Genomic DNA, 27,658 nt, shown 5'->3' on the forward strand with positions numbered 1-27,658 from the left:
ACAAGACCTTTCTGGAATTTCCTTTATTGACCTTAAGAGTCTCGTAAAAAAATAATAAAAAACCTCCAGCCTTCCCACAATATGGGGCAGCCACCACAGGGTCACCAACCCATCTCAGGAATGCTGTGACAGAGGCTTGTTTCCCTGCTGTCCTAAAGTTGTTCTCTCTTTCCCAGCCCTCTGATGGCTCACGCAGGTCAAGCAGCAGTTCAAGCAGCAGCTCTGACTCTGACTAAAGATCTGGCATGTCCCACCTGCTCCGTGGTGATCAGCAAAACATGAGACCAAACTCCTTGTCGGAATCCCCTGCATGTCACTCCTCTCCCTCCCCCTTCCCCCTGGAGCAGTGTTTTGTCTGCTGAGTGATTTTTCTTGTGTGCAAGAGCTTGTAAATCATTTGACCTGGAATCTCCAACTTAATGGACAACATTTCCACCCTCTATGTTCTGGGAGAGCCTGCTGAAAGTCATCAATGCTGTTTTCCAATCTGCTGGTGTCCGTGTGTTTTTTCCTGGGCAATGATGGTGGCTGCTAACATTGATCCCGTAAAACTCCTTACATTTCGTGTGAGCTTTCCCAGGTGTAGCAGAGGGAGTGGCTGGGGGATGCTGTAATTATGCGGGCTGCCATCCTCCATGCCAGGGTAATAATTTATAGGAAAAAGCTCACCATGGCAGAAGGATTCTCCCACGAACAGATGAGGAGCATGAACAGCTGGAAGTGTTCAAGACCAGTGCTTGGAGCAATCTGTGTCCCTGCCCATGGCAGGAGGAGTGGAATGAGATGATCTTTCAGTTCCCTCCCAACCCAAACCATTCTGTGATTCCATGATTATCTGGATTTGCCAGCTTGAAACCAGGAGAATCAGCTGCTCACTAAAAATAATTTTAAAAATCCCCACTGTTGCAGCCCAAATTGCTGCTAGTAAAGTCCAGGGTAAGGAAGCAAAAAGGGCCTTTGCATAATATCCACAGATGTTTAATTCAGCCGCGTGGTAACATGTTAAGGTCCCAGGCACGCACATGTGGGGGGATCCAGGTTTCTCTCTCCCCCGGGGCCCGGGGTCACCCTGGTCTTGGGCAGTACTAAGATGAGGGCCAATCAGGGAATAGGGAAGGGAGTGGCTCAAGGACACAGGAACAGACATAGGAACAGAGGAAGGAGCCAATGGGTCTTATTGGCGTTTTGAGGGAAGCTTCTTGTGTCTCCCTAACCTAGGAGATCCCCCCCAGCGTCTCCATACCCCACAACTACGGAAAAAAAAGAGGCTTTTTCAGGATAGGTTGGAAAAGGTTTGTTTATTTTTGCAGACAGCACAATTCGAGTTCAAATCTGGGCATTGCTCAGCAGATACTGGTGGGAGGAAGGTACCATGGATGCTTTGAGCATACTGGGATGACTAGGAGGCAGCTCTGGTGGCTGTCCAGTATTTTGTTGATGCTGGGAGTCATGCTGCCCCTCTCAACTGAGATTCTGAGTGCAGTAATAGATGAGCAGGTTCTGATGAAGGGCAGAATAACAGAAGGAATCAAGGCAGGTATGGCCCACAGGAAAATAACGATCTTAGAGATGATTTGCAAAATTTAAGACAGATATATCCCCCAAAGGAGCATCTGTGGAAGGCAGCAAAACCTCTCACACCATCCCACTGTTCACAGAAAGGAGGGGCAAGAGGCACTGAGAGATATTGAGAGTTTGAGTTATTCATTGGTCCTGCTAGACTGGAAAGGTTTTTTGCATCTCTGATAAGCCCTCCTAGGATTACAGTATGTACACAAGTCATGGCTTGGTGTGTGCAAGGCTTGGTGTGTGCAAAGCTTTACAGAAGTACTTCATATGGCTCTGTATCCTGCTTTGATCTGGGTTTTAATTAGCACCATAAATGTAAGATACATGACTTCATCATGAAAATCAATAAAGAGCACTGGATTTTGGCTAGAAAGGAGGACCCAGAGGGCAAGTCTTCAGGGCTAGCAACCATACAGGGGGAAGAAAATACAACAGGTAATATCAGGGGTGTGTATATCAGTGAGAGAAGGATTGTGTGTGTGCCCTTCTTTTAACAAATCCACCGAATGAACCTGTCAAAGAAGCTGGGCTGGGAGAGGCTGTCATAGTCCTTCTCCCGGAAGATGGCTGCCCGGTCCCCAAGGCCAAGCTTCAGCAGGACATCCATGTCCACATCGCTCCCCAGAGCCACCACCGTGGGCATGACATCTTGCTTCTTCATGGAGTTGATGGCCTCCTCCAGGTTCTTGCTTCCCGTGATGCCGTCGGTGATGAAGACGAAGGAGAGCTCAGCATTGCGCCGGGCAAGTCGCTGCCCATTGCCTGGGCTGAGCACAATGTTGTTGATGGCGTGGATGATGGCTGACCCAATGTTGGAGGATGAGTCCAGGTACTTGATCTGTGCCAGGGCGTCGGAGATCTCGGTGAGGTTGTGGGTCAGCGGGAAGACCACGTTCTGGTCCTGCTCACTGCCGTATTGCAGCAGCGCGATCCGGGCATTCATGTGGTCGCTGTTGCTCCGGGCCAGTGTCAGCTGCCGGGCCACATCCTCCACAAAGCGGTGGGCACTCTGGAAGTTCTGCTCCCCGATCCTTTCCGAGCCGTCCAGCAAGAAAACGACGTCAACGGGGCGCTGGGTGCACTGGGCTACAGCAAGCTCTGCAGGGGGAAGAAGACGACAGGAGCTGGGAGGATGAGAAGACTAAGGGATAATTTAGGTTGGAGTTGCCTCTGTGCATCCATGTCCAAAGAAGGACCAGGCCAACCCCACTACCAAAGCCTGTCTTTACAGCTTGAAATGTAGGAGGTTTGCTTTTGATGCCCTCAGCTACTTGGCATTTAATGAATGTTAACTGTGGGACCGACCCTTGTGAAGTTAGACAGGTCTGTGCATTTCAGTCCCAGAATTATGCCCACTGCCCTACATCAATTTCCAGCTCTTATTTGTGAAAGGAATATCCAGAGATTAATGGCAAGCAGCACCTCAAAACCTCTCAGTTACTTCGGGAGAGTGGTTTACTGTCATAAAATCATAGAATCAGAGAATCACAGAATGCTTTGGGTTGGAGGGAACCTTAAGGTTCATCTTGTTCCTACCCCCTGCCATGGGCAGGGACACCTTCCAGTAGACCAGGTTGCTCCAAGCCCAGTCTAACCATATAGAATATATGAATATATGCAGTGAATAAACTCAGGAAAAAACAAAAAGGAGAAGAAAGTAGCTATCTTTTGAGTCAGCTGATAGGAACCATTATTTTCTCCCTTTTCTGTAGTTATGTGCATTGCATTTAGTGTTCCTCTGAGTTCCTCCTGAGCTGGCAGCAGGACAATGCCCATAGCAGTCTCAAGCAGTTCTGTGGGTCTGAGACTGAATCTTGAAAGGGTGAAGTCCCGAAGATACTGCCATGTTGTGTTGCATCCCTGGCAAAGAATAGGAACTTCTGGAGCAGCCCCACCTTGAGCATCCATTTCTGGCAACAAGGGGTAACTTTGGCCATAGGAGTGTAACGTTAGATTGAATTTCCACACTATGAGCAAATCCAGCCTGACAAAGAGCTTCCCTGGTGCTGAACAGTGCTTGTGCCTGGGTTCGGCACAGAACCGGGGAATCACAGAATCTGAATGGTTAGAAAAGCCCTCTCAGATCCTCAAGTTTGACCATTAACTCAGCACTATTGTGTTCACCTCTAAACCATATCCCTAAGCACCACATCATGTTTTTTGAACACTTTCTTGGATGATGACTCCACTGTTTCCCTGGGCAGCCTGTTTCAGTGCCTGAGCACCCTTTCAGTGAAGAAATTTCCCCTAATATCCAATCTAAATCTCCCCTGGTGCAACCTGAGACCATTTCCTTTTGTCCTCTCACTTGTTACCTCTCCTCTTTTAAAGCAATAAAGGCACATACTCACCTCTGCCCAAACTTCTGTGAGAAATGTTGTGTAAAGGCACGTTGATGCTGCAGTTCCTGGTGTGCAGGCACTGCTGCCACAAGGATACCTTGCCTTGGCAGCACCTGCACTCCTGGTCCTCACCTGCTCTGAGCAGCCATGGAGAGGGAAAGGCAGGAAGGAATCCCCCTTGCAACCACACAGCCCTCATCTATGTGAGGGTCTCTGAAAGCAGGTGGGAGCAGGGGCTGTGCGTCATGTTGGGGCAGTGTTAACAGCCTCCCCCAAGGCCTGCCCACATGTTTTTAAGACGACGAGAAAGCCTGAAGAACTCCTGGCTAAGCAGAGGGCAGCATCACTCAATGGAGCTTCAGCGAGAGCGTAGTGCACCTCTGATAGGAGCATTCCCCAGGCTCACTGCTCAGCCCTCACAGCTGGAGAAGGCTGCTTTCCAGTGTTTGATAAGGTGCCTTTACATGAGTTATCCCAAGGGAATGTGAGGCAGCAAAGCCTTGGGGTTGTCCTGTTCAGTGTCAGGCTCTGGTTGCAGCTTGTTCGCGTTTCTGAGAGGCTGCGGACCTGAGCACCCTTTCCTACAGCAAGATTCTCATCCTAACTGGAAGAGAAACTCTCAAAGGCACCACCATGAATTAGGCCAACCAATGCTGTCATGCTTTTAACTGGTGCATTGGTCTTTTTCATGTGGATCATGAATGCCTGTGGCTCACAGCTGAGTATGTCTAATGAAGGCAACACAAATAATCAGAAATATCATTGATTTTTCTGCCATTAGTGTGTGCAGAGCAACCCCACCCATTCACATCACCTTCCTGTTTCTTCTAAAACCTGAGGAACTTTTATTTCCTCTATTCTTACCCAGTGTTGACAGTGGAGATGAAAGTGAGGTGGGGACTGATGTCCCAGACCTTTTTTGGGGTTTCCCCCCTTCCCAGCCCCTCCTGTCTTTGGGAAGGCGTGGACCATCCTTTACACAGCTCCTTATCTGTCTTTACTTTGCCCAAGAGCTTCACTGAAGGAACTGCTACTGTGATGAAATCCATCTGGTTTTATCAGAGGGATTAGCTAGGATTATGCTCAAAAAAACACTCCTTCACCCATTTGCCTCTAACAAGAACAAGCACAAATACTCCTCATGCAAAGAAAGTTTTCTCCCTCTCCCCACCTCTAAAGGGCTGAAGGTTTTTAAGAGGTAAAAAACTTTGTTTCTAATGTTTTTCTAGGAATAAATGGCCACTGTGTGATGAAATTAAATAAAATCAACACCCCCTTAGCTGAAATCTTCCCTCTTTGTTTGTCAAAATGTCCCAGCCCTGAGACCTTATCGAACCAGTGATGTTTGGGAGCTTTTCCTCTGCCATCATGGCTGAAGCAGCTTAACTACTCTGAGTTCAGTCCTGCATCCCAGCAGGCTAAGTGACACTAATTTTGCAGTAAAAAATCAAAAGAGAATAGGGAGTTTGGCTTTGCACAGACTATCTGGAATATGTGAATTATGACCAGGGTAGGGCAGAGACTGATCTTTTTGCTTTCACCTAAAACACAGAGCACATCATGGAAAGCCCTCAGAACTCTTTTCCCTCTATTCACCACTGTCAGCAGTACAGTTTCTGAGCAACTTGTCCCTGGGAGGAAAAAGTGCTGAAACCTTGGGGGAGCACTGCAGTAAGTGCAAAGCGGGCAATTCCAATGGCTGAGCTTGGCAACTAGCTCCACTTTTTACACCTGGAAATATTCAGGTGTTAACAGCCACATTCCTGAAGATGGCACATCTCCCTTCTGCCCATTAAATATGACATTTGATCAGTGTACTTTATTGCAATAATACCATGTCAGTCAGAGTAAGCGCTTCTACTCCTGTAGCTGCACACAAAATCCCACTACCTCTAAACAGACCTTGAGAGCAGTAAAACTGGAGGTGGGAATGGCACTGGCCTGCCTGACTTTATGCAACCAGGGGCAGCTGAGCGGATGGAGATACCAGACCTTTTCTAAACACACATACCTGCAGTGCAGGTGGTGGCTCTACGGTCTCTGAGCCAAAGCAGCACTGGGTGTCGATTGAGTAGGCTCTGCTACATCAAGCTTGCTTTTAAGCAACTCACATCAGTCAAGGAGTTTTGCTTTGGACCACCTGGCCCCATGTGACAGATATCTGGGGTTTGTATATGGACAGGTACATGTTGTGGATTATGACAGAGGAAACACAAATGTACAAGCACAGAAAAATGCCAGGGGAGCCCACAAAGCTTATGAGAGAAGCACTGCCCAGGTGACAGCACTCCCTATAGAAAGGGAGGGTTGCTCCCTCTCCCATCGTGCTTGCTCCTTCCCTCCACATCCCCAGCTGCCACAAGGGGTTCCACAGAGGCACTGTGGTGAGCAGGGATGCACCTTGCTTAGTCAGCCTTGCAGGACCCAGAGAGAGCCTGCGGTAACTGAGAGAGAGGATGCAGAAGATGCTTTGGAGGGGGTCTGCAAGGACACATGCAGGAAGGTGTAGGGAAAATGTATAATTAGGCTCTTGGCAAAAAAGCAGCAGGTAAAGCAAGAGCATTCCTTGATATTGCTGGGGAAAGCCACCATGGTGGCCAAGCTGGAGGGAACTACTCTTTGTGTCCTGTCCCCAGCTGAGTGCAACCAAGCCATTCCACTGCCTCTGTCTCTCCTGAACTAAAAGCGTCTTCCCCTGTGCTGTCCCCTCTGCCACACAGGAGCAAAGAGTTTCACCTCCACTCAGCCTCCACCTCCGTGTGACCCACAAGAGAGGTCTCAGCACAGCCCTAGTACAGTCTCTGGGTCCCCCACAATCTCACTGTGCACCATTTTGAAGGTGTCAATGAACAAGTCCATCCACTCTTGCCGCTCATTTCCAGTGGCAAACTTGGCTTTTTCGGCAGTAAAGGCCAAAGTGGCCACCAGCTGGGTGTACATGCTGGGGTCCTGGGATTCCCGCGTGGAGTTTAGGAACTGGGCGATCGAGTGTATGGTGCTGGGGAAATCTATGTTGACTCCCTCTTCCATAGGGCGGAAAATAAGTGGGTTTACACTCCCAGGGTTCCTGTCATCTGCAAGTGAGCGTCAAAAGAATATTTTCAGGGCTTGCTAGCAATGGCTGCATCTCTGAAACCTACCTGGCTTCCCTACTTGCACTGCACCAGAGAAGAACAGAGCTAATGAGGACAGGAAAGTAAAGACCAAAGCCAGATTTTAAATCTTTCTGCCATTTGTGTCTAAGGAACCATGAGATTTGCCCTGAAATCTTTCATACATCAAATGAGTGACTCCAGCAAATTACACAGAACCTGAACTCCACAGTTCCTACTGATAGACACGATGGAGAAGGAGGAGTGCTCAGGAAAAAGACCACTTCCTTCTGCAGATGGGATTCACCCATCATGTAGCTTAGGACTGTGCTATGTGCAAACTGCCCACATGATGCTGTAAGGCAGAAACACATCTAAAGGACAGCATTATGTGACCTCCTTGCCTGGCCCTCAGCGTCAGGGCAGTAACTGCAGTCAAAGCCATGTGGTGTCTGGGCTTGTCAGAACCCTAAGAGCCTCTGTCTGCACCTGGCTGTGCATTTAACTGTGAATTTAACTCTGAATAAAACCTCAAAGCTCAAAGCAAAGCCTTTTGCATCAGTTAGCAAAAGCCTCTCAGGACGTCATGCGGTTTCTATGAAGCAAGTAATTAGTTCAGATTTGCTCAGTGTTCAACCCTCCAGCATCCTGTTAGCACAGCAGTAACTGATGAGAGACAAGGGGCTGTGCTGAAATGGGAAAATCTCAGGTAAAGCCGTGAGGCAGCATGGGGGGAAGACAGGCTCTATGTGGTACCTGTCCTTGCCTGTGCTCTGCTGGCATTACCCAGGCTGAAGCTGGGGCAATTGATTTGCCCCTCCAAGTGTCAGAACCACCATGCTGAGCCATGGGGCCCAGAATGGGGCTGGTTTAGTGCCTCCCTGACCTGCCTGTCTGGCCCGTCCACAACACACGCATTGGATGTGCACTGGCTCACTCACACTCCCTCCGAAGGGCACCGTCTCCAACCAGAGGAACTGCATGGGAATTGGCACGAGCTCATGGGATGCTCTGAAAGAACCAGAGAAGCCCCAGGCCTTGTCATGTGCCTTATGTCCCATCCCACCCAACATGTTCCCTTGCCACTAGGGAAGTGTGACCACTGCACATCCTTCTAAACAGTGCAGCATGGACCAGCCAGTGCAGTGGGTGGGAGGCTCCTTGCCCAAAGACTCCTGAACCTATTACTTAAAATTTCATCTACCAGATCTAGAACAACTTTTGCCCATGCTGAAAAGGCACTTTGACAGGAGGCCAACCTTACACAGCCACATCACTCTACCTGCCAAGTTCTCAGGGTCTTGCCTGCACTTAGCCTGGTTTGTGTATGGCATGGCTTAAGGGATTCACTAAAGAGGGAACCCCTCAGATGCCTCCTCAAGCCATTCCTGTTCTGGTCCCCCGGGCTGCCAGACACCAGCGAACTGTTCTGACCTTGCATCAGGAACAGGAACACCCAACTGCACTATAAGGAATGGACTGACAACTTTGCCCTGCTTTGCAGGGCTTTGATGGCCCAAGCCCAGGAGAAACAAGTGTGCCACTGCTTGTGTTCCTCAAAAATGGGAAGGCTGCAAAGACCAAAACCTTTGAAGACACCTGAGCAATCATCAGTGTGGCCTGGGTATTTCACCTCCTTGTGCACAGATTTGCAGGCAAAGTTCCTCAAAGGGCACAGCAGAGAAGCTCAGCATCACGGTTGCACACTGTGTCCCTGGTATGGCCAGGTGCAAATACTCAAAATACCAGCAAGAGATTTTAGACAGGAATAATTATAGATTTTCTCTGGATTTCTGTGCATCCTGGTACCAGTTTCCCTTTCCTTTGCATGGAAACAAAGGGACTTACTTAAATATGAAATTTGATACTCCGTATAAGGCTCAGTTGAAGCTGGGGACTGCCACAAAAACATTCATGGTAAGAGAAGGGATAAAAATTGCAGAACAGGCAAAACTGTGGTCTTCTATAAACTTTGTGTATCAGCACAGAGTTCATCTATAGTATTTAAACAGACACTGGGATTCAGACAGACAGGATCTCTAGGAATTTGGGATGCACATCTGCCCCTAACAAGCAAAATGTGAGCCAATAAAGCTACCTTCAGCACACAGAGCACCAGAGGATCCTTACTGTCTTTTCCTTTAATACAACACCCTGAGTTAATTGTTAATTAAATACAGCCAGCATTAGAGAAGACAAAGCTTTAGGACCACTACATTGTCATTTTCCAACTGGTCCCTAAAATCTGCTCTGTCTGTCACTCCCACGGAGCATTCTGCTAAAAAGGTCATGTGAGTGGGGGTTAGCAAGGAGATTTTTGACTTGAGTTTGGAGGTCAAAACCTGGTGGCTCCCAGGAATTTGGATGGGGAGAAATATCAGGGATGAGCCATGCTGGTGCACTCACACAGTGCACACGTACCTACCTGTGCAGAGAACTCAGAGACAGGAAAAGAGCAGGAGATGAAACCCTGGAGCCTCTCTTCACGTAAAGTAACACTATTTCCCAAACTCCTGCCTTCCAAAGGGATTGAACAGGGTTGCACACCCCTCTCCTACTCCTGATCATCATGCAGTCTCCCCCCAGAGTATGTGCAAATGGCATGAAGCTACTTGTAATGTTTACCTGTCTGACAGGGCAGCTCGGGGCAGATGACCTGTGGATCTGGAAGCAAAAGAAACAAGGAAAAAATCAGCCATGTGTTGCAATCCTCTTTCACAGTTTGCACAGTCAGAGTGGCAGGACAAGGTCTCTTACAAGGAACACCAAAGGACTGCCCCAAAAGGTTGGTCTGTATCTGAGGAAGGACTCTTAGTTCAGGGCTAAGGCCAGACCCCACTACGGATGACCCAGCTGCTGGCCAACTTACTGGGACACATCTCTGCCCCCTTCCCCAAACCCTGGGGCTCAAAACTCCAGCTCCATGCAAAGACAGGGACAGACCTGGGCAGAGCACATCCTCCATCTTGTCAATGAACTCCTCTGCCACTAGGTCTGAGAAGAGCCTCATCTTCTGGACTCGCTGGGGTTCGTTGCAGGCAATGGAGACCAGAGTCTCACTTTGCTCTGGCTGGTCGAACATGTCTCCTATGCCGATGGTGTTGACCACCACATCTCTACCACAAAGAGCCCCGAGGTTCTTGTCATCATCCCGAGGGTCGTAGCGCCCGTCTGTGATCACCACAGCGAACACTTGGGCTTTCTTTCTCCTGCTTTCCTTGATGAGCTTGTTGTAGGCAAACTGAAGGGCAGATGGTGTCCAGGTGCCTCCAGCGATCCACTCCAGGCGCTTCACTGCTTCCTTGAAGCTCGACAGAGAATCAATGCGCTCATCATCAAGCTTGATGGCTTCAAAAGTCCCCTCGTGACTGTACTGTACCACCCCAACACGGGCACCTGCCAAAAAAGTGTCACATTACTTGGCTTTGCATCATTGGGAAAAAGTGGAGAGAGTCAAAGAGCTGTCCAATTGGTCTGAAAAGATGTGGAAAATTACCATTGAGGTTGAAAGGATCCAAGACCCTTTTCTTTTCCCCATGCCCCACTGTGTCCCCAGAGAGTCCAAACCTGTCTGTGACTTGGGGTCCTTGGCAATGGAGCCCAGCCTGCTGACCACGTTGATGACAAAATTCTTCTCCAGGGTGAAGTTGGTGTAGCCAATACTCTCGGAGCTGTCTATAACGAACATGATGTCCAGGGCACCGCAGCGCTTCTCACAGTCTGGGGAGAGGGACAGGGGGAAGGAAACACAGGGTCAGTGATGCTGGGAACCTTCTGGTGACCTCCTGTCACAATCCCTCATGTGGTTGTTCCCCTTCCCTGGGGAGAGGTGATGTCAGCTCACCACAGCATCCGCACGTCTCTCGCACGTAAGTCATCACGTCGCAGTCCTGCCAGGAAAGGGGTGCAGTGTGAATACTTCCCTCTAAAGCGAAGGCTCCCCTTTCCGTTCCCACCCAGACAGCCCTCTCCCTCTTTCCCTGGCTCCCATGGGAAGCCACAGGCCACCATGTGCCAGGTTGCAGCAGGACGTGATGTCCTGTTTTGTTCTTAGGCTGTGCACAGAAAAGCCACGATTGCCCCAGGAGGAAGAGTAGCAGGGGTTACTTACAGTCAGACCAGGATCTCCTGGTGGGCCAGTGATCCCCTGTAAGAAGAGCACAGGGATTTCAGGCACAGTTTTCCCAAGAGTTCTTTTTCTGGGAACTAGATGTCAGAGCCATAAAAAATGTGGCTTTTTGCAGAAGGGGAGGGAGAAGGCCCACTGTGAGCCAGTGAACCTATCAGCAGCTGTGTCCCCTCCAACAGTGTCTGCTCAGACACAATGCGATGGGACTGTACCTCAGGGCCTTCTTCACCAGGTGGACCACGCTGTCCAGGCTCTCCTCCTGGGCCAGGATCACCCTGGGGAAGAAGTAAAGAAGAGTCAAATATTTCCTGGGCAATGCTGGTAATGCAGCCTCTGGTGTTCAGGGCCCCTCCTGACCCCCTGGTCACCGCCAGCCCTGCTAAGCACCATCACCAGCCTGCCACACCTGAGCCTGATGACAGGGACCAGGCAGAGACCAGCAGTGTCATCCCCAGCACACATGGCAGCGATGTGGGAGGGAGACATTGACTCTGGGGCAGTACAGGGAGTCTGCTTACCGGCTCCCCCTTCTCTCCTTTGGTCCCTTGTACTCCTTTTGGTCCAAGCTCACCTCTTCCTCCCTGCTCGATGGAAGAAGAAACAGTTCCGGCATGGAGCACATCTAGATGTGCTCAGGCAGAGGCTCTGCTGCATCACAAACACATGCCTGCCTGGCCTGGGAGAGCATCCTCTAAAACAGCAGCCCAGAGCACAGCAAACAGTGTTTATACAGGCATTAACAAAAAAAAAAAAAAAAAAAAAAAAAGAAAGAAGTTCTGCAACACGTTTTTCATATTACATGATTTCAAAAGGAGATGGGCTTGGGAGATATAATCAGGCTCCAGCTGCCAGGAACATCCAAGGTAGTGCTGGCAGAGTTGGCTCCTTAGTCATTACCCCAGAGGGCTGGGAGACAACTCCTTGGCATTCCAGTCAGTACAAAAAAAACAGTTGATGGAGACAAGCACACTCACCTTGGGTCCTGGCTGCCCCTTCTCACCCTTGTCACCCTGCAAAATGAGAGGAGGAAGAGATTAGCAGCTGTCCAGGACTGGCCCCACATTGTGCACCAGTATACCCAAAGATTGCAGTGAGGGGCAAAAAGCTGAAGAGCAGCTGTAGCTTCAGGCTGATGCTTGAGGGACCATCACCATAACTGGAGCTGGAGTGCCCAGTACCTCATGGACTGTGGCCAGGTTCAGTCCTGATGCTGAACCCCCTTTCTCCTTCACAGGCTCCACACATCTGTGACCCTGTGACACATCTGTGCTCACATCTGTGAGCATTTTTCTTCCTCCTTCCCTGTTTTCTCAGTGGGCTAGAATCCAACAGCAACATCCTCTCAAACAGATTTTCTCAGGTGCTGGATGAGGAATACGTACCTGAGGTCCTCTGGGTCCAGGGTAGCTAAAGCCAGGCCTGCCTCTGTCACCCTTTGGTAAAAAAAAAAAAGACTCATGAGATACCAAACCTGGCCCTTCTGACCTGCTTCTGTCTGTGACAGTCACAGCCATTTTCATCTTCTCTGGGTGTGAGACACCACCAGGAGCCAAGGCTTCTGCAGCTGGCCCTGAAGCACTGGAAAGAGCTTTGCAGAGCAAGGATTTGAAAGGTCTTGGGTATGTCACGTGCCAGGGATGCCCCTGAGTTTTCTCAGAGTGAGGAGTGTAATCAGAGCTGTCTCGGTTAGAGAAAGACCTACATCTCTGCCCCATAGGGAGGCTCAGGTCTGATTCTGTTTTTGAGGCACACAAGTTTCTGCCTACTTCTCTCTCTGCCTCTTTTTTATTTTTTTTTTCTTTCTTTTTTTTTTTTTTTTAATAATAAATAAGTAAATAGGAACACAAACCTGCCTTTCCAAATGTAGAGGTTTATTAATGAGCTTTACCTTTGGTCCTGGTGGTCCAGCATCACCTCTTGGGCCCAAGTCACCAGGATCCCCACGTGATCCCTGCAGGACAGATTTGGGTAGAAGGCAGGAAGTGAGTGAGGATGTTCCCTGCTGCCCCCTGGCACACAGGGGACCGTGCTGGAGAAACCAGCTCTCAGGATGATGCTGCAGGATCTTGCTGGTGAGTTTACTGTGGCAGTGACTGTCTCAGCAGTGGGGTTCCCATGTCCCATAGAGCCACCTGGATGTCACACCTACTGCCACAGTGGCATGATAGACTAAGCACAGACCCAGGACAAACAGATGCTTCTGGAGTCCCATCTTCTCTCTTCCCCAGTGACCCACCCGCTCCAGAGATCCCTTCCACACTGTCATGGGAACACTCGATTTTTGAGCCTCCCTGAGAGAAGGTCATGCACGTTCTCCTTGGGAGGGACAGTGCAGGCAGCTTGTGTCAGCAGGGCAAGTTTTCACCACAGAAGGAGGGCATGGTCACACACATGCCCAAGTGTGACTTACTATCCTGCCTGGCTCTCCCACAGCACCCGAAGGGCCTCGTGGTCCTGGTAGTCCTTGTTCTCCCTGCACAGCAAAGAAAGACACAAGAACACACAGTTCATGAGGAGGAAAGCCAGGCAAGCTGCCCTGGATGGCACCAGTGCTCCCCCTTCCTCCTGGCTGTCACCAAGCCTAGCTCCATGCTTACCCTGGCTCCTTTGTTTCCAACCTCACCAGGCAGGCCACGAGTACCCTCTGGACCAGGATCTCCCTGTGAGAAGGAAAAGATATTACTGGTCAGGGATGTCTCCAATGCTATCTGTGTGCATGGCAGTGCTCCATGATGCCCTTCCCAAACCTGGTGTTTCTTGGTTTGAAACAGTGTCAGGGCAGTGTGCCCTCTGAATGTGTCTCTCAACCTTGAGGTTTGCTGCCCTTCATCCCCTCTCTGGACCAAACCCTGGAGGAGGAGGAGGCTGTACCTGGTGCCATTAGCACAGTGGGAGCACAGCACACTGGGATCTGCATTCCCAGCTCTGGTGCTGCATGGACACTGCATGGCTGGGCTGTAGCACACCACACACACCCCAGTCCTATACATTTGGGGCTTATTTGCAATATCTGGGAAGTTGCTTCACTCACCCTTTCTCCTATGCCTCCAGGAGAGCCTTTGCTGCCTTTCGTCCCTGGATCTCCACGTCGCCCCTTGGCAGACACAGAAGTCACATAAATGGGGTGAGAGGATGGATGTCACCTGGGCAGTGACCCCTGGCTGTCCTCTCTCCTCCCTCTGGGCCCAAGAGATGTACACTTGCCCCCTAGGCAAGTGTGTTCGCAGCAGCAGGGGAGCAGGGATGCCCATGCTTCCTTTTTGGGAAGCAACAGCCAGACTCCAGACTGTTGTTTCACCACAAACATACCTGGTTCATTCCCTCTGAGTTAAAGACTATGATTTACTTCCAGCTCATCCAGTGTTGCTTTCCCCACTGGATCTTGCACAAGGGGACAGGCTGGCTGGGTTCTAGCCCCTTGGTGCTGGTGGAGCTGTGCCAGGGATCATCCTCTCCAATCCACTCCCCAGAATTCGCAGTGCCCTATTGTATTAACCTGGGTCTGTGTGACACCACTGATATGTGACACTGCCCTTTTCACAGAGCTCTGCCATAATGACCACCAGATCCTCTGTGAGATACTTCAAGGAGCCAGAGGTTTGGGTAACTTGCCAGACTACAACCAAACTGTCCCTGAGCATCCACAGAGGCTAGGGCTGTGTGGTTATGTGGGAACACAGGATGTTTCTCTAAGGTGAATGGTTAACATCAGGCTTAGGATTGCGGGAGTTCTGCTCTGTGAGGATGGGAGACACAAGGAGGTCAGCATCTGCACATCTTTTGGGATGCACAAAGCAGGACAGGGGAGTTTCTCAGCACTCATCCATTGAACTGCCTCAGGTTCCTGCAGTGTGCCCAATGCCCAGGGATCTATTCAGCCACTTACAGCCTCTCCTTTGGGTCCAGGAGGTCCCACTTCACCTTTCCTTCCCTTGGTTCCAGCAGGCCCTTGAGCTCCAGGGTTGCCTGGAAGTCCCTTGGAGAAGAAAAAGAAATACAGTTTGTTGGAAGAGAGGTCAAGGTGTGCACACACCTTCCATTTTTATCCTGGGTCAAGCAGTCCTCCTCAAGCAGAAATGTGCATGAGCACTCAGGTTCTGCTTCCACACACCTGGCATGCCCACATGGCACTGCCATGAGCAGGGGCTCCAGCCTTGAAGCAGAGTGATCCCGTGTCACCTTCCCTCCATCAGCTGACAACAGGTTTGTCAACTGTTCCTTACAGCATCTGTCCAGTCCTGCCCAAAGCCAGAGGGGCTGTGGCTGCCCCATCCCTGGAAGTGTTCCAGGCCAACTTGGACAGGGCTTGGAGCAACCTGGGCTAGTGGAAGGTGTCCTTGCCCATGGCAGGGGGTGGGACTGGATGAGCTTTAATGTCCCTTGCAGCCCAAACCATTCTGTGGTTTTATAAACAGACCACAGTAAAACCCTGGAGACATTTGAATGCAGCATGAACCTACCGGGCTTCCTTTTTCTCCTGGGGGCCCCAGGGGTCCACTGCGACCAGGCCGGCCAGTATCCCCCTGAAACAACCAGAGAGGCAATGGTCAGCACACTGCACCACAAGTAGCCCAAGGAGCAAGGCCAGCAAAGCCCTTCTCTCAGCTCCCGTGCCGGGTGGTGAGATCCAGACCCCAAAGCTCCATAAGCAGTAAAGGATTTAGGATACATATATAAAAATACAGGGAATGGAGTTTAGCTGTCCCCACCTCTGCCCACACCCTGCTGTCTGTCCAGAGCACTTGTACCTTTATGCCTGCATCTCCTCTTTCTCCTTGGTCTCCTGCATCTCCTGGGTAGCCATCAGGGCCCTGGGGAAGGAAATGACAAAGAACCATGCACTTCACATTGGAAACACTTCCATGAAGAATAAATAAAAGAAAACTTTCTAATCAAATAACATTTCTAAGCCAGTGCTTAGAAAGTTGCTCTAGAGGCTAAAGTAGTTTTTGCTTATTGCTAATGTTGATGAAAGGGGCAATTCCTCCTCCCTGTGTGGAGGGAAGGGATACTGGGGGCTCCCAGCTTGCATGTCCACAGAAAGGAGGCACAAAAAAATCAAACTGTGGTCCCCATTCCAGGGATCCCAGGTATGAGGTCAGATTATACAGCCAGTAGGAAAATGGGCTGGTAACGTCTCACTGGCCATCCTTCTACCTATGTACCTCACTCAGCAGCTACATGACTGCTGTGCTGGTGAAAGAGTAAAGCATTCCTACCTTGTCACCAGGGTCACCCTTGCATCCTGGTGGTCCAATTCTCCCCAGCCTGCCCTGGAGAGATTACATTCAAAAGGAAAAGACTGAGAAGTTATAGGTGGCTGAAGGGAAAACACAGCTTTTCTTGCTGACAGTTAATAATGTTAGCATCATCTGCTGACTTTATCTGTCAACAACTAGAGAATAAATAGCATGTGTATTCCCTGAACAGGGAGAAAAGTGGAGAAGAAGAAAAGAGACTAAAGGAAATCAGGCAGGCTCATCCCATGAGTGTACCCTGAGAGATGGGGATGTCCCTTGAGGGTGGGTTTGGCGGTCACTCATGTTCAGGGTTGTGCTGCTCCTCTCTTATGCCTCTCCCGTCAGAGCAGCTCAGTGTGCAGCAACCACTCTGCCTGACAGACGCCGTGAGAGAAGGGACTGCCTTGCTCTGTGTCCCAAAACAGCTCTGTCACTGAGACAGCGCAGTGCTGAGTGTGCTGAGACAGCTCTGGGACAGAGGCTGGGGGGAGCTGAAGGGCTTTAGTGTTTTTAGAGTGGGGAGGACTGAAGGATGTTTTAGAGCTCCAGCAGCACTTGAGGAGTTACTAACTGTTACTACCCACACATACACTGGGGGCCGGGTATAGGAAACTGTGCAAAGCCAGGGTGTGCTGGCCAGTGGACAAAGCCAGGGACTTTGAATTTGTCTTTAGGGCTTTATTACTAAATACAAGCTGTGGTTTAGAGATGAAGTGACAAACTGCCCTGAAAACCAAATTTCTGCAAAGCTTTCTGTGTCTGCGTCCTGTAGGGCTCACTAACATCCAGGATAAGGTATCTACACCCAAATTATCTGGCCTTATCACCTCAGCAGGAGCACAGAGTGGGTCACACATCCAGGTCCTGCAGAGAGCTTGCTGACCGAGGGACAGCACTTAATGGCATGGAGCTGTGTGGGGAATTTAGGCTGGATATTAGGAAAAGGTTTTCCCCCAGAGGGTGGGGGTTCACTGGACAGGCTCCCCAGGCCCCAGTCCTGCCACAGCTCAAGGAGAGTTTGGACAACCCTCCCAGGCACAGGGTGGGATTGTGGGGGTGTCCTGTGTGAACTGGACTTGATCTTTGTGGGTGGGTCCCTTCCAACTCAGCATATTCTGAGGTTCATTCCTGCGACCTGAATTACTTCACACATTTCTACAGGACATGCAGAATAATGTACAGATAAGTTCACAGGAACCTCAGGTGGAACAGAAAGCCAGCATGACGGAGAGAAGAAACTAAACAGCCTGTGGAGATAAGAGAGGTAAAGAAACGGAACAGCAACAGCGACATTACGGGGTGCTCCCAGTGCTCCCAGTTACCTTCTGTCCATCTGTGCCATTCCTTCCTGCCAAGCCCGGGGCACCCTTCGATCATGGGGAAAAAAAAAAAAAGAAAAAAAAAAAAAAAGAGGGATCTATTAACACACAGTCCAAGGGTTTGGGAGTTGGAAATATGTGCAAGTTAGAAAATGTTCTTTCTTACCCTCCGTCCATCAGATCCAATTTCTCCCTGGGAGCAGAAGAGGACAGGAAGTCAGACATTGCCTGCATCCCCCACCACCCCGCCCCCCACTTCAGTCCCCATCCCCACCACCTGCCTCTCGCCCTCCATTTGCATCCTAAACCCATTCCCGCTTCACCAGTGATCAAAGCCTGAAGGAGGAGACAGGCTTTGCAATGCCCTTGGAAATCCCTCCCCAGGTCAACAATTACATTAATATGTTAATAGGGTTGCTACCCTTCCCCATCACAGCTAATCTCTGTGCATCAGAAAGGAGCGTGGTCCCTGCCAAATGCCAGCCAGCCATTCAGTCTCTTGTTTCTCACCTTCTCTCCTTTCAGTCCTGGGACACCCTGGACAAAGAAAAAAAAAATAAAATCCCTGTGTTAGTGCCTGGACAGTCAGCAGGAGCTGAGTGCAGAGGTCTGGTGTGGGAAATGGGCAGGTGTGAGGGAGAAGCAAAGCTCCCCTGGCTTTACCAAAAATCAGGGAATGCAAAGAGCTCAGCCATCAGCTATGTGATTCTCACCTTGGGACCAGGGTATCCGATAGGACCTTCAATACCCGGGTCACCCTTCGGGGAGGAAGGCACGGAGAGTTAGCCTCAGGTCATCAGAGATGTAGCAAACTGAAGGGAGGGTTTTCCACAACTCACCTGTCGTCCCTTCAGCCCGGGGGAACCTGGCTCACCCATGTTCCCCTTTGCACCCTAAAGAAAGGAAAAACCCAGCATAAGTACAGGCTTGGTGCTGACTGAGAAAATGGCAGTTTCTAGGAGATCAGAGCACACAGAGCTGGAACAGGAGAGTGGGACACCCTTGTGCATGAGAGAGCTCTGCTCTGAGAGGGGGGAACTCAGCGGCAACTGCTGCCTCAGTCCTGGTGTTCCAGTGTCAGGTGCTCCGGTGTCTCTCTGCATGGCTGGCAGTGCATCAGCCTCGGCACAGACATGGGCACACCAGTGCTGGCTGTGTCTCCCAGGGCCAAGACAGATGCTGGGGGGTATTTCCCACCTGGGTGCTACCTGAGAAGGCAGCTGAGATGAGGTGAGGTCTAGGGCATCCTGCAGTGGTTGCGGCAGGCAGGGGCATTATTGCCTTTTCCACAGCTAAGAGTAACTTACCTTCTGCCCTCGGTATCCCTTGGGACCAGGTGGCCCTGCAATCTCCAGGCAGCTCATCTTGTAGCACTGAAATACAAGAAATTAAACTGAGGTACTGACAGTGTGCATCCCAAACTCAGCTTAGCTCTGCACCCACAGCTCTCCACATGCCTCTCCCCATCAACTCAGGGCTTGAAGCAGCAACAGGGTCAGGGCTGAAGCAGCAACGACCACACAAAGAAGTGCTGCCCATAAATTAAGAGTGGAAAGTTGCCATGAGCATGTTCATTATAGCTTGGCTCTAGGCCTAGACTGGAAGAACAAGACTGCCAAGTGTTAGAGGTGGTGGGGGCTTGCTCATCTGCGGTCATCATGGGACTGGCATGTTCTTTGGAGCACCCCCTGCACAATCTCTGTGTGCCAAAGCCTGCCCCTGCGGTACCAGCAGGGCAGGAGATTCAGCAGGGGCTGAAGCAGGAGGCACTTATGTAATGTGTCTACAAAGTGAAGAAGTTAGTCTATTCTACAGACCAGAACCCCCTGCAGGTGAGGGGGAGGCAGGGAGTGAGTCCAGTGTACCATTAGAACCCCTGAATAAGGCAATGTGTCTCTAGACTCTGGCCTGATCCACAGGAGGGCAGGGACCCATCCCACGCATGTCCATGTTCTGGGGTGTGAGCTGGTCTGCTCTAACTGGGGCAAATTAAACCTGTCATGTGGCAAAGGCATAGAGATGCTGCTCACTCACCTCGCCGTAGGCTTCGTGTTTCTGCAAAGGAGAGAACAGGAGGAAGAAGATTAGTTAAGGTGCTCAGTCCCACCAGGGAGACAGCAGCTAACACTTGGAAGGGAGTGTGGTGGTAAGGGAGAGGAGGTGGTAAAGGACCCCTGACTGTAAAGACCTCTGGAGAGGCCCTGATTAACAGCGCCTCACAGCTGGAGTCTCAAAGACCATACTGATGGTAAGCACGTGTCTCAGTGTGGCACACTCTTCCACATGCCCCTGAATGGGGAGCAGGCCAGGGTATGGCCTGGTCTTCAGCAAGAGCCAGGACTAGGATGGCAGCCTGCCCAGACATGCTGGGAAATGGAGACACAAACCAAAGCGTCCTGGCTAAGTACTGGAAAAAGGCTCCACTTTCCCTATGAGAGGTTATCTCCAAAAGCCGACAGAAGGGAAAGCATCCCCCACCTGTGAACTGCTCCTCCTGTGCCCCCTGTTCCCCTCCTTGCACCTACCATAGCCTGGATGATCCTGTCGATGGTGTTGACATCGATCTCCAGGGTGTCCCTCTGGGTGATGGCGTAGTTGTTGCGGTACAGCTCGTGCGGCAGGTTGGCGATCTCCCGCAGACCCTGCTCATACACATTCTCACTGGGGGCCACTGCAAACAGCTTGATGCCCGTGTCTCGTGCCCTCTCAGCCTGCATCTTCATCCCCCCACAGGGGCTGCCTGTTACATGGCCGTCGGTGATGACCACCGCGAAGTTCACACCGTTGGCCATCTGGGTCTGGATCTGCTGGGTCATATTGGAGATGGCACAGTCCGTGAAGGTGCCCCGGCCCAGGTAATTGATGGCAGACAGCCTGGGCAGGTAAATGTCTTTGCTGCTTGTTAAAGGGCTGTAAATTTCTACCACGTCTGAGTAATGGAGCCCACCAAATTGCCAGGTGATGTAGACTTGGTTCTGGTAGAGCTCACTCTCCAGTTTATCGATGAACATGGGGATGAACCTCTTTATTTGGTCCACGAGGCTCTGGATGGGCACAGTCTGCAGAGCCACACTCTCGGAGGTGTCAATGATGAAGTAGACATTGATGGGGCAGTTCCTCTTTTCTGCATGGGGACATTTATTCAGACCATGTCAGAGCACTTCATGCACCCCCTTTGCTGTCCCCCAGACACCTGGACCAAGTGTGATGCTGGGAAAAGCACAAGTCCCACCTAGCTCTAGAAGTGACACTTGTGTTTGGGTCAGATGGTTCCCCAGTGACCAGGACTTCTAAGACCTGCTATAGAATCACAGAATAATTAAGACTGGAAAAGACCTGTAAGATTATCAAGTTCAACCATTAATCCAGCACTGCTCAGTACTAAATCAATCTTGAAAATCTTGCTTTTTTTGGTAAGAGTCAGGCTGGACCCATGAATCACCTCTGCAATGTAACTGAAAAGTGAGGAAATCACCAGATTTGAAGTGAACAATTTTCTGGCATAAGACAGAGAGCTGACTGCTGGAGACTGACCAGTGATTGTTACTGCACCTGCTGGGAGAGACCACCACTGGCAGACCCCAGCTCTTCCATCTCTAGCTCTGTGCACTCTAAAGCAAACCTGGAAATGCGATTTTGGGTGGAGGATGATGTTCTCCACAGATGGTTTGTTACCACAGGAGTGCAAAGGGCCAGGAGAGGTGGAATGTCCCAGTATCAGTTCCTGGCAAGCAGGTTCTACAACTGAGCACTGTTTTTGTTAAAACTGCTGCCCACAAAGCAGTTAATACCTGCACAGGAGGTAGGATTGACATCTCCAGCATCGACATCAAGCTGAGCGGCATGGAGAGGAACTAGAGCCACACAGAGGAGAGTCGGAAACAAGGTTTGTCCAAACATCTCAGCAGCTCCTCGGGATATTCAGATGCCTGTGGCAAAACACAGATTACATATTGCACAATGTCGTGACTCTGCTGGCATGACACAAAGCCAACCAATGCTCCCTGTAAACCCATGGAGTGAAAGGACAAATAAAAAAAAAAAAAAACTCTTGAAGAAATGCACATCTTCAGTGCTCAACCATCACCACGCCTCCAAGGCCCAACTGCATGTGGGAGCTTATTTTATGCAGGGTTATGACAACTTAAAGCAGCAGAAGAGTTAGAGATCTGGTCTGAAAAGTTCTTAGGAATGTGTTCAAAGGTACATGGGATCCGAAAGGATATTCTCAGGCAACAGTCAAACAACACTTGTCACCATAGTGGAATATGGAGGAAGGGGAGATGCTCACCTTTGTGTCTAGAGGACCCCAGAACCAACCAACATGGCCCTGTGGTGGCCCAGAGATGCTTCTCTGCATGGTGGCCAACTCAACACTAACCAGAAAGGGGCATGTGGGATGTCTGCTATGAAAAAAAGACCTGAATCCTGTCCAAAAAGACAGTTTCTTTCTTGAATGTTTTTTTTGTTGTTGTTGTTGTTTTTTTTGGGGGGTTTTTGGTAGCTTTTGGAACAGTCCAAGGCTTGAAGGGACACTGAGCATGCATTTGGTGGCAATGGCAATGCAGGGAGAGGGCAAGTGAGCAATGCAGCTGAGCTCTACCACAGCTGACTGAGGAACAGCATTACTGAAGAATACCGGCAACTCAGTCCTCCCTGGCATCCCTTGCGACCTCTCTCCACATGGTGCCCTAGCTCTTGCCTGGTGGGATATGTCCCCTTCCAGTTTACAGTGGCAGCTGCAGTGCACCACAGGCTTCTGCAAACTGGTTTATGCTGCAAGGGTAGGTGTCAGTGCTGCTGAGACCCTACAACAGTGACAGCCCTCCTCCGCACTAGGGCTTGTGCTTATGAAAGCATTTGGACACTTCAGTCCAGAAAAGGAAAGGCTTTGGGGTGACCTTACAGTACTGGCTGGTACCAAAAGGGGCAACAAGAGAGCTGGAAAGGGACTTTGGACAAGAGCCTGAGTGGCAGGACAAGGGGGAATGGCTTCCCATTGCCAGAGGGCAGGGCTATGTCGTGTATTGAGAAGAAATTGTTCCCTGTGAGGGTGGGGAGGCCCTGGCACAGGCTGCCAAAAGAAGCTGTGGCTGCCCCATCCCTAAAAGTGTCCAAAGGCCAGATTGGATGAGTCTTGGGGAAACCTGGTCTAGTGGAAGGTGCCCCTGCCATGGCAGGTAATGGGATGGGATGGCATTTCAGGTCCCTTCCAACCCAAACCATTCTACAATCCTATGACATCCCTGCATAAGTCAGTGTGGCTAAATTTCCATTGTGCTGCAGAGAATAAAAGTGGTATGGTAGGAATAAAACACTTTCATGCTAAAAGGGGGCTTTAGTTAAGATCAAGATTTCACCTCTCCAAGCCTACTGCAGGCTTTCCTTATTTGCCCTTCATAAAACAGGGTTGCAGGAGATCCTGATTTTTGTAGGACACAATAGCTTTAAGCCTTCAGACAGCACCATTTTAGAGCCAGTCTTTAGCTGAGGAAGATGGAAACATTAACTTTTGGAGAGGCTGGGAGCACTGAGGGCTTTGGCCAAGTGTCTGACTCATCACTGCATGCTGAGTTTAACCACCTCCCTTTCTCCCTCCTTCCTTCCCTCTGTGTGTGGGTGGGAAGGCACTACAGAGCAGAGCAGTTGGCCTGCATGGGCAACCATGGCCAGCTCTGGCATAGGACAGCTCCTGCCCAGAGCCCCTGGGGCCTGGGACTGGGTCAGTGAAGCACCACAGCCTTGGGCTCTCCATGGGCAGAACAACGAGGCAGGAAAGCAACTCCTGAAAACACAAGACACAACTCACTTCCCTGGGGTCCTCTTGCACCATCTCCTCTATCCCACTCTGCACCCTGAGCTACATTAGTCTCCTGCTGTCCCAGCTTCCCACCTGATATCAACTCCCCTGGATACATGGTGGGGGGCTGTTGGGAGGCCCAGTATCCACCTCAGGGTGTCCAAGGCTGGGGTGGGTGATGCTGCCCATTTAGTCATCCTCAGAGCACCACCAGCTGTTGTGATGCTCTTGCAAGCCCCGTCACATTTGATATTTGACTTAAAGTCTCACCTGCTGCTGAAAGATGCTGAGATGGAAACCTCAGATTTCATCAGCATTTCAGACTAACTGTTGTCTGTATGTTGATTGCAAATTTTGAACACACACAGTTCAAACAACTAATGCAAAGAGCAAACTGGGAGCTGACTCATAATGCCTGAACACTTGGTTCTGCCCATCCTGTTCTTCCTTGGCTTTTCTCTCTCTGCCAGAGCAGGACCTTTGTTCCTATGAGGTCTTCTCTAAGTATTTATATTTTTGAGTGTATCACCTCTTTCGCCATGAGATGCACACAAGGGAAAACCAATAGGAAATCTCAAGCAGTGGATCCTCTGAAAAATTTTTGAGGGCACTGTTTTGTACCATTCTCCCTGAATGAGGGTCTGTGCTCCTACCTCACGTACAGAAAAATGCATAGTCTTCGCTGGTCCCACACAGAGATCCCAGGTGACCTGGCTGTTACACACATAACTGAAAAATATATGGATTTATCCAGTCAGAGCCCTGCAAAAGAGTGGCCTTGCAGGAGGACCCAAGTTCTCTGCTTGCTTCTTTTCCAGCACAAGCAACTGAACCAAAAGTGATATTACAGCAAACAATTAACTTGCAGTGACTTAAATGTGCAAATTATATCTGGTTATTTGTGCTCTCACATCTTAGTGGAAGTCCCAATTACTACTTTAAGCAGATCCCAGTGCAGTGGAAATGTCACCTCATGCACCTGGCCAGGCAGAGCCATGGTCTGCTTCATCCTACACATTGAAATTCCTGAAGTTTCCCCTGGTGCACTGTGTATGTCTCTTCCAACACCAGAACACCCATTGTAACTGACCCAACTGTTCCCCAAATTCGCAAAAATCAAGATGTTCTGCTTGCTAAGCTAACACTGCCTTCAAGGAACTTATCTAAAGCCACATAAATTTAAAGCCACACAAATTGCATTCCTCTCAAGAAAGGAGAGTTATGCTGGCTGTGCTAAAATATGCAGAATAAAGTTTGAAGCCTCCCTGCTGCTCAGTCCCAGCATTTTCCATGGCCATGCCCAGCATGCAATGTCTGTGGTGTCAATCCCTTGTGCATGCAGCATTTTCTCCACTCAGATGTTTGATAAATGAAATTAGAAACGAAAAATATGTCCTATATGGAACAAAACTCTTATAAATACACCTCCTCTTCCTTCCCGATTGTGTGCCTGTGGTTTGCACGTTGCACGAGGAGGGAATTTCAGTGCTGGTTGCAGCCACTACACAAACTTGTCTTGTAATTTTCATCCCTGGGCAGAGCACCCAAGGGAGAGGTTTCAGCTACAGACTCCTGATCTTCTCCAGGTCTTCCAATATAATTATCCAGGGATATCAGCCAGGGAAAGCCTGGTCTGCAGGAAGGCTGAGGGAAGCAAATCCCTGCCACCAAGTGCAATGAATTCCCAGGCATTCCTAAATGTGCTGCCACCTCCCAAAATAGAGGAGCTTGTGCTGATGTAATTCAGCATAAATAGGAGACAGGGGCCACAGGTGAGTCAAAGTCATATCTTCCGAAATCCCAAAACTCCAGGGGAAATCACACAGCAGAGCAATTCTTTGTCCTGCTGCTATCACTTCACTGTAGCTGCTAAACTAATCCACCCCCTTCAACTGAGGGATTTTCTAGACCTGTGGCCCTGGCAGTTTGTGGCCCACAGTACTTGCACCTGGAAAAAAACCCCCAAAACCTTGGAAAAACACCCAAACTAGCTAAGAGCTGAAAGTGAAGGAAAAATTTATATTCTCTTATAGCACGTACTGTCTAAATGTGAAATAGGCACCTTGCTGGAAGGCTGGTAAGCAGCAGCAGGCACAGGCTGAAATTTCAGACAGATTTCTGTTATTCCCGGCTGGAGCTCCGTCAGTAAGTAGCCACAGAACCCATGGACTCGGAGTGAAAAAGTCTGCCTACCTGGAAAATTAGATCATCAGAACTTCGCCCCCAAATCCCTCTGCAACGTAAGGAAAAACGGGCTCTGTGGAGTGGCCGGAGTCAGGAAGGCTCCCGCATCCCCGGCTGGAGGGTGGCTCCGGGCTCTGGGTGCTGGGATGTGCGGGATGAGGGACCGGGAGGAGCAGCGGAGGCGTCTCCAGCCCAGTCCCGCTATTCCCGGCCGTCTGGAACTGCCCTCTGAGTTCCTCCTCCTCCAAAATCGTCAGTCTCATTTGCAGTAGCTCCGAACATCCGCGGAGAGTCACTGTGGGTCTACCGAGACCGGGCAGGGTCCCCTCCCCTCCGCTCCCACGCGGTTCGGTGTGGGCTGGGTCGAGGCTGTCCCCTCTGGAGCTGAAGGCATCTTTGTTTGACGCGAACTGGAAGAAGTCTCATTTTTCCATTATGAGAGGCCCCTTTCCGGGATTGTCATTGCTGCCCCACTTCTTTATTTATACCATCAAATAGTCTTTCTCTTTCTTCCCCCCTGCTGTCCTGCTCCTCTTTCCATTCTAGTAATGTGTCCTGGGTGGAACAAATGAAAACAAGAACATTTCAATAAAGAGCAGCTTGCCCAGAATCGTGGAATCATTGCCCTTGCAAATATGCAAGTCTTCCTCGGAGCCAGCCGAGACTGAGTATTGCCAGTATCTATTAATTAATTTCTGGATTTGGGTTCATAGAATCATGGAATCGGGGAGTATCCTGAGTTGGAAGGGGCTCACAAGGATCACTGAGTCCAGCACCTGGCCCTACACAGAACAGCACCAAAAATCACACCATGTGCCTGAAAGCATTGCCCAAACACTCCTTGAGCTCAAGAACTTTGCTGTTGTAGTATTTTTAAAATTACTTTTAAATTCACATGGTATTTTTAGCTCTGCTAAATGAAAAATAGGGGTAGATGTCTGAACAAAACATATGGAGAATAGCAATGACTTTCAGGAACACAGCCTGTTGTTCCTTGAGCTATAACTCTGTTTTGAAGAGCAAAAGAAGGATTTTCTGAGGCTGTTGCTTTCCAGGGACCCTCCTGAAGCTCTGAATGGGTTGGTCCCTTTTCTTCTGGAGCTTCTTCAGTGGAGAGGAGGGGTCCAGCTTTTGCTGACAGTGATGTACCAGACAGCACCTAAGATATCTGAGCAAACCATCCACCTGTCAGTGATCCAGTGCATATGTCACATTCCAGGCCATTTGTTTTTCCTGCTTTGCTGCTGTGTCCAGGCTCTGTTATGTCCATGGGTACCTGTCAATGCTGCTTCTAATCCATTCAATGCAGCTGTTTCTAGGTGAACTTGCCACTGCAGAAACTGTTTCTCCAGCAAGAAGCCTTATGACAAAGAGCTGGACAGCACATCTGTGTCTTGCAGTGCTGGTGAGTGCTTGGAGGGGAGGAGACCACAGACACACACCTCCACATCTTCTCTTCCTCCTCCCAGACTGGCAAGTCTTGTCTTTTCTCTGCAGTTTCTTGAACAAAGGACCTACCTTTAATTTTCTATGTGTGCTTCTTGAACTTTTTCATGTCAAATCAATACCTTTCCTTGCAACTTGATATGACAAAATGCCTTGTCTCTGAGAGGATTCGTATATATTTTACAGAACAGCTCCCTGCTGTACACCTTCCCTCAATAAAAAAGGCAATCTTGGTATTTTTCACCTGCCTAGATATTCATTTGCATGACATTTGTAGGAATATTGTCATCTTCACACCTCTGTCTTAGATGGGTACACCTGGCAAGTTCTTGTCTTAAGTTGGGGCGGTCTGACACACAGGCACATTAAAGCGGTGGAAAATGGGACAAAATAACCTCAAAAAATCCTGCTGCCTTTTTTGTGTGTGCGTGTGGTTTTTTGTGTGTGGGGATTTTTTGTTTGTTTGTTGGTTTGGTTTTTTGTTTGTGTTTTGTTTTGGTTTTTTTGGGTTTTTTTTTACATCTTCTTTTAGAACTG

At 49.8% G+C, this 27,658-nt stretch overlaps 1 protein-coding gene across 2 annotated transcripts; it reads right to left on the reverse strand.

Moving 5' to 3' along the window:
* Positions 1-1,285: 1,285 nt before the first annotated feature.
* Positions 1,286-25,919, reverse strand: COL6A2 (collagen type VI alpha 2 chain). Of its 2 annotated transcripts, none has more exons than XM_041471718.1 (28): positions 25,685-25,915; positions 21,483-21,620; positions 20,217-20,815; positions 19,726-19,746; positions 18,999-19,064; positions 18,531-18,584; positions 18,405-18,449; positions 18,202-18,228; positions 17,858-17,884; positions 17,695-17,739; positions 16,352-16,405; positions 15,881-15,943; positions 15,593-15,655; positions 15,019-15,108; positions 14,164-14,226; positions 13,730-13,792; positions 13,543-13,605; positions 13,021-13,083; positions 12,515-12,565; positions 12,107-12,142; positions 11,651-11,713; positions 11,345-11,407; positions 11,115-11,150; positions 10,848-10,893; positions 10,571-10,723; positions 9,947-10,399; positions 9,629-9,667; positions 1,286-2,667 (listed from the first exon to the last, which is right to left on the reverse strand). In XM_041471718.1, the coding sequence occupies exons 2-28, from the start codon at positions 21,589-21,591 to the stop codon at positions 2,060-2,062; spliced, it is 3,063 nt and encodes a 1,020-aa protein (XP_041327652.1). In that variant the 5' UTR covers positions 21,592-21,620; positions 25,685-25,915; the 3' UTR covers positions 1,286-2,059. The 2 variants fall into 2 exon arrangements, with proteins under 2 accessions (XP_041327652.1, XP_041327653.1); XM_041471719.1 differs by lacking the exon at positions 1,286-2,667 and adding an exon at positions 5,693-6,985 and having other exon boundaries at positions 25,685-25,919.
* Between the last annotated feature and the right edge of the window lie 1,739 nt (positions 25,920-27,658).

Source organism: Pyrgilauda ruficollis, unplaced genomic scaffold (genome assembly GCF_017590135.1).
Source record: "Pyrgilauda ruficollis isolate IOZ18807 unplaced genomic scaffold, ASM1759013v1 scaffold276, whole genome shotgun sequence".
Taxonomy (NCBI): domain Eukaryota; kingdom Metazoa; phylum Chordata; class Aves; order Passeriformes; family Passeridae; genus Pyrgilauda; species Pyrgilauda ruficollis.